Source organism: Nelusetta ayraudi, unplaced genomic scaffold (genome assembly GCF_046127955.1).
Source record: "Nelusetta ayraudi isolate G7.1 ecotype Tasmania unplaced genomic scaffold, CSIRO-AGI_Nayr_v1 ptg000019l, whole genome shotgun sequence".
NCBI classification, from domain to species: domain Eukaryota; kingdom Metazoa; phylum Chordata; class Actinopteri; order Tetraodontiformes; family Monacanthidae; genus Nelusetta; species Nelusetta ayraudi.
Window position 1 is genome coordinate 3805580 of NW_027466069.1, and position 6921 is coordinate 3812500.

At 46.8% G+C, this 6921-nt stretch overlaps 1 protein-coding gene across 1 annotated transcript in view; it reads right to left on the bottom strand.

The window, feature by feature from the left end:
* Positions 1-395: 395 nt before the first annotated feature.
* Positions 396-6921, bottom strand: part of kcnc4 (potassium voltage-gated channel, Shaw-related subfamily, member 4) — a 17656-nt gene continuing 11130 nt past the window's right edge. Inside the window, exons 2-4 of the mRNA XM_076026439.1 lie at positions 5716-6652; positions 4905-5081; positions 396-1279 (exon numbers count right to left, since the gene is read on the bottom strand). Coding sequence (XP_075882554.1) covers positions 1212-1279; positions 4905-5081; positions 5716-6652 — 1182 coding nt within the window. The 3' untranslated portion in view covers positions 396-1211. The remainder of the gene's footprint in view (positions 1280-4904; positions 5082-5715; positions 6653-6921) is intronic.

Sequence of the window (6921 nt, forward strand, 5' to 3'; positions counted from 1 at the left end):
CCTTGAGTGGGACGGATCCTCGACTGCGTTTGACGCAACTTTTAAAGTTTGCTTCTAAAATCTACCACAGGATCTACGTTTGGTCCGGACTCAACCAGAAGTGGGGCGTTGTCATGTCGGATGTATCAGACAATACTGCTCTATTCCTTTTTAGATATATATTTTTTTGATTGTACAAAGATCTACAAACCATGAGCAGCAGTTATGGGCCGGCTGCTGCTGTCTTGGCAAATTGTCTGCTGGCCGTCGGCTGAAGAGCAGCGGCACGACAGAAGGCAGAGAGCGGCGATCCATTTTCCTCAAGATCAAACCAACGTTTCGCGGGTGGGTTTTTTTTTTCCTTTTTTTGTCCTTTGTTTGATGCCACCCTACCCCCCCCCCCCCCCCTCCCCCCTCCCCTTCCATCTACTCCTAGTTCACAGTAACAGTTTCTGCTGCACAAAACCACATTCACAAGTGCTGGAGTGGACACACTTGACAGTCAACAACACGCATGAATCCAACACATCAAATGTTGTCGTGGGGTTTTTTTTGTTTTGTTTGTATTTTGAGGGGGGTTGCAAAAAAAAGAGCTAAAATTCGGCTGACATATAGAAAAAAAAACATAAATATTCAACAAATGCTAAAACAAAGGTCCTTCATCTTCCCTTAATATCACTGTACAGTTAAGTCTAAAGCAGCAATCCAGCAATAACTATAGTGCTAGGTTTTTTTGTTGTTTTTTTTTTAATTTTGAGAGTCTTCCACCAAAGAAAAAATACATCAGAACCTCGATGAGCGATATGTATCCAGTGTTGATAAATCCAACTAAGCTCCGCCTACTGCAAACCAGCAAAGTTCGCAAAGAAGGAAAGTTTAAAGATGAAAAAAATCAAACAAGTCATTCGGAATCGATGATCAAAAATTTTCAGTAAGAAGATGATGTGGAAGTCGAAATGAATTCAGGAATGCGAGCAAGACACGGATGTGTTGAGCATATGAGGTTATTCTACAATCAAAGATCCATGCACGACATGCAAAACGCTTGGCGACAAGTAAATGAGTACAGATATGATGAATCTGCAGAGTATCGCGGGAGGGTGAGGAGAACGAAAGAGAACCAATAATAATATTAAAGAAAACATGACACTTGGAATAAAAAGAGTCCGTTTCGTCCGCAGAAGAGTGAGGAACGCAGTCCCGCCCTTTCTCCTTTTGGTGGCCTGTTGGCATCAGGTCAGTGAGGTGACCTCGGGCTGGGTGTAGCTTCCAGTGGCAGCGAGGATGTCTTTGCAGCTCTCTGTTGGGAGACAGAGCAGAGGACGATGTGATGGACTCAAACCAGGTGTGTGTGAGCAGCGCAAGGAACGTGGATGTCGTTTATAAGCCGGTCGTTCTGAGGCTGCGTTCACACCCAAAAGGGTTCACAAACTGGTTCAAACTGTCGTGATTTTTTTATTTTTTTTTGGGGGGGGGAGGGGGGTTCAGTCCAAAAGTTATCCTCCCTCCCACCCACAACAGTGCGAGCTAGCTTTCAGCCAGTGGCTGATCTCCTAGTGTACTGCAGTGAGACATTACTTCTAAAAAAAAAAAACACAGTCAAGAAAACATCAGCAATCAAATAAAAATCTGCTCGTTATTGACGTTAATCAACATAAGACGTTGCTGATTAAATTATAAAATTATTTTGAAATGTGTGGCGGCTCCTTCCTTTGTTGCTAGATTGTAGTTTGTGGTGTTTGCCTGTACTTATTTAAAAAATATATATATATTTAAATTATTGACCAACTTACTTACTTATTAAAATGATTAAACCCATACACTGCCACAAAACATCAATAATCAAAATAAATTTGATGCTCAAGTCAATGCTAAGTTACATCGGTCATGCAACAAATCTAAAGTGAATCACTATCAATACCCAACAGTCATTTCCGAACAATCCCGGCTCAACACAGGGCGAAACTGAAATTGAATACGTTCGAATGTTGAAACTCTCAGTGGGAGGATCTTTGGTTGAGCTGCTGTGGTTTTTGGAGGGAAATAGAAGGAGTTTGGGCCAAATGGGCGGAGTTTTGATGAGCTCAGTGGGTGTGGCAGCTCCCGTGATTGGACACCATTAGGGCCAATCACCTCCTGGTCAACAGTTCGTTTGTTCCAATGCGAAACCAGAAATGACAGGAAACATGCAGCCGTTGCCTGAAGTCAGAAGTCATTCTAGGTGACCGCCAGGTGTTTAATCCAGAATCTGCTGATGTTCGGAAGCTAATTTTGTACCACGGCAGATCCCAGCAGGAGGTTTTTTTTTTCTTTCATTCCCCTTTGCAACTGTTAATGGAAACCTATTAGTGGTGGTCATCTGGACGAGTTACTGGGGGAAACAGGGGCTTTTTTCTCTCCTCCTCTGCCTGTCTGTACATCCATCTGCTGCATCCACTTAGCCGCCAAAAGCATTACGCAAACATGCATTAACGTGAAGAAGCGACGCTGCCACTCGCATCAGACCACACCGGACGTGCGCCATATGACCATGCGCCATTTTCCCCCTCCTCCCTCCTTCTGCTGCACCTGCAAATAAAGCTTTCTGCACATTTTCATGTTTTAACACAATTTTCTTTTCTCCATACTGGTGCTCAGAAACTTGCCGAGCTCCACTTAAAGCCCTTTATGCAGGTAATGTGGACCAAAATGTGTCGTGCATGTGCGATATTCCCCTGTAACAGACTGAGATGTCATTATCCACATGCCCAGCAGAGACAGAGGCCGGGATTGAATTACCCCCATCCCCCTTCTCTGCCTCCCTTCACTCCCCCTTCTCAAAGATTCGTTTTGAGGTGTTCTGGCTTTGCTCAGCCGTCTGCTGCCTTTCACCTCGGCCGCCGGGGGAACAGCCGGCACGCTGGCGAAGTCACCGAGAGTCTTTGTGTGTTTGCCTTTTTTATTTGTGTCCCATCGTTTAAAGCAAACGAAGCGAGGTTTCACCCGCTGCATGCGACAGCATGACACTAATCGACACCGTCGCTCTGCACCTCCAGAGATCGACGAGATAAGATGCGCAGGAAACACGTCGAAATGCAATTTCTGTTAATGGGCTGGAAGAAGAAAAAAATGGCGGGAGTCACTCTCACAGCAGCCAGACAGCTGTAAGTGCTAATTTGTGTTGTGTGTGTGTGTGTAAGTGTGTGTGTGTAAGTGTGTGTGTGTTTTTCCTTTTTCGGAGACGTGCTAATGAGCTTAGCGAGGAAGAAGCAAAGTGCAGTTTTGCAGGGAAACACCTTCAGTGTTTTTTGGCCTGTTTGGAATCACAGACAGGAAGTGGTGTGTGTGTGTGTGTGTGTGTGTGTGTGTGCGTGTGAGCGACGGATGCACTCCCGCGATGTGGGAAATGAATGTGTGAGCGCCAAATATAGCTGCCGGTGGCAGCGAGGGCAGGGCGAGGAGGCGTTTGGCGACTCTGTGGAGATCTGGTGGCCATTCATGCAGAGAGTCGGCCGGCTGATAGTGGGTGGCGGCGGCAGTGGCGGCGGCGGCGGCAAGAAGAGGGACGGAGACCAACTGGAGCAGCATCGATTTCCCTTTTCATATATATGTATATATATATATATATATATATATATATACATATATATATATATATATATATATACATATATATATATATATATATATACATATATATATATATATATATATATATATATATATATATATATATATATATATATATATATATATATGATTCAATGCCGTTTATTGCTGCACATTTTCCCTTCTGAGACAGACAGGTTTAGAATTAGATAGTTACATTACATTTTTTTGTTTGTTTTTGTTTTTATACAGAATCTAAAATTCAATTGAAATGACAATTTTACCTCCAGCACTGACCCTCAGGCCATCAGGCAGCAGCTGGAACTCTGACCTCATTTTTCTTTGTTACATCTGATGAATGATCTCATACTGAGCCTTAAGGTTTCAAAGCTCCTTTCGGTTATTGCATTCGTCCCCATGCACGCTGTCATGACAGCTGAAAGACTGACGGACTCGAAGCGCAAAAAAAAACAACTGTTGCTGTTTGACAAGCGAGACGTTACAGGGAGGCGCGGCTCGACAAATGCGATGAAGTAAAAAGTGGACGTAAACAGCTTTGGAAGGACCAGATATTAGCCACTCACGAGGCTGAACCCTGATCTGATCTGATCTGATCTGATCTGATCTGGTCGTGAAGCCGCTCTGCTCTGATCACTCCTGCCGCACCTTTTTTTGCTTCAGACAACATTAAAGCTGGAGTAACACAATATCTCGGCACCTGTTTGAATACAGTTTGGCACCTGGTGGGGATCTGGTGGGGGGGGGTAGAGGGTTGAATCGGGAAGGTTGGGGGGGGGGGTCACTGACCGCACCGCTGCGGTGCTTTGCGAAGGCGAGGCTGAGGAAGAGCTCTTTCACGCAGACGGATGATGTAATTAGTGGCGCTAAGCTTCTCCTATTGATCCTCGATGGATTTTCTTTTTATTTATTTTTTTTTCCAACCTCCCACTGCGAACAATGACTCACAACTGCCTTTTGTTGGTTAAAGGTTCCCCGGGAGATGAACGCGGTGCCGCGCCGTTTTTCATTTCTCTCCTCTGCCGCCTCTTCAAATGACAACGTTGGAAGCCGTGTGTAAAACAACTCTGCAGGCGTTCAGACGACTCCAGACTGACGGAGGGCTTTTGTGAGTCAGCCCACACTGCACCGCTGGACGCGTTGTCTTTGAAAGGGGAACATCACGTCCTTAAAAGAATGAATCACGCTGAGATTTAATTGGTCCACTAGCCAGTACACCTGTTAGCCTACCAGCACTCCGCTACGAAAAATCCAAACTCAGCTGCGCAAATATATACAGTAAGGCTTTACTTCTCGCCCGCGGCACGTATGCAACTCACCCGTGTGGACGCCGGGGTCGTCAGAGGTCAGCAGGAAGCAGGCGGCCTCTTTCTTGGCCTTGTCTCGGCCTCGGGAGCAGCGCAGGGACCACTTCTCGCTGGGGGACAGCGGCTGGGTCAGGCTGCAGCCCTCCTCCTCGGAGAGGGCCACATTAGCATCGCCGTTCTGCTTGGAGTCTGACAGGAGAGACAAAAAGCGCACCGAGACGTAAATGTCAAAGCTTTTACTGAGGCCGAGCCGCAGGGGCCTTCAGACAAAAGGCGGAGGTATATTGCATAAAATGCCTATTTTTCTGCAGGCTAATCCGATTTGATCGAGATGCTACCAGGAGTAATTAGATCCCGGTGCCTTACTGTCCTTATGGCTCGGCGCTGCTCATCTGTCGGCCAACGCCAAGCCACGTCAAGTCAAGAAATACATTTAAAAGAAATGCCAGCGGGGCTGTCGGATGTAAAGAACACCTACTGTTTCCTCTTCTTTTTTTTTCTAAATTCCAAACCATCTCATCGTAATTTAGCTAATTACTGAACAAATAATTGAGTTATTGTCAACTGGAAAATCATTTACACATCTATTGTGGCTTTTAATCCCTTAATGTATTTTTTATATTGTTTTATGTACATATTTATTTTTATTTATTTATTATTTTATAAAAAAAAGTTCTCTCAGCCTTAAAATTTCAACAAATCATAACGCTGATATTTAAACTCTTGTGCAGGAATATTGATTCTGTTTAAAATTTACTTAATTAATTATTACAATTTCTTTTAATATATTAAATATTTATTAATATTATTATTTTGCCCTGACCTGAGCGGCTCCGGCCGACGCTCTCGTCGGCAGCCAGGGGGCAGGTGTCGCTCTGGGTGCTGTTCCTGTGCGAGTTTGTCTCCGACTTGCCGAAGGAGGCGGAGTCGGTGGGAGCGCCCGGGTTGGGGTTGTGTTTCTTCTTCTTCTTGGGCAGCTTCTGCTTGGCCATGGCCAGCGAGTAGTACATCCCAAAGTTGTTGACGATGACGGGCACGGGCATGGCGATGGTCAGCACGCCGGCCAGCGCGCACAGCGCCCCCACCACCATGCCCAGCCACGTCTTGGGGTACATGTCCCCGTAGCCCAGCGTGGTCATGGTGACCACCGCCCACCAGAAGCTGATGGGGATGTTCTTGAAGTGCGTGTGATTGTTGCCCAAGGGGTCGCCGGGCTCGGCGCCGATGCGCTCGGCGTAGTAGATCATGGTGGAGAAGATGAGCACGCCCAGCGCCAGGAAGATGATGAGCAGGAGGAACTCGTTGACGCTGGCCCTCAGCGTGTGGCCCAGGACGCGCAGGCCCACGAAGTGGCGCGTCAGCTTGAAGATGCGCAGGATGCGCACGAAGCGCACCACGCGCAGGAAGCCCAGCACGTCGCTGGCGGCCTTGGAGGAGAGTCCGCGCAGGCCCATCTCCAGGTAGAAGGGCAGGATGGCCACGAAGTCGATGATGTTGAGGGTGTTCCGGATGAAGAACACCTTGTTGGGGCAGCAGACGATGCGCACCAGGAACTCAAAGGTGAACCAGACCACGCAGACGCCCTCCACCATGGTGAGGATCGGCTTGGTCACTACCTCGTAGCGCTTCTCCTCGCGCACGCCGTCCTCGGTCGCCACCAGCTCCGTCCAGTTCTGCGTGGTGGTGAAGGCCTGGTGCGTCTCCAGGCAGAAGGTGGTGATGGACACCAGGATGAAGAAGAGGGAGGCGAAGGCCACACCCTGCGACGGGCACACAACATCAGGAGAAACAAAAACACACGTCGTTCAAGATTGTATATTTTGTGTATTTTCTACCTTGTGTCACTGCTCTTGCAGTTTCACACTCACTTCTGTCGCCTTTTTGCGCTCTCACTCTTCATTTGCATGACTCTGACATAGTTTTATCCTTTTTTGTACTTTTTCACTCTTTTGTACACTGCATGTTATTTTTACACCACTGAGCAACGGAATTTCAATGCTCTGTCTATGTCACATATATTGTAGGATTG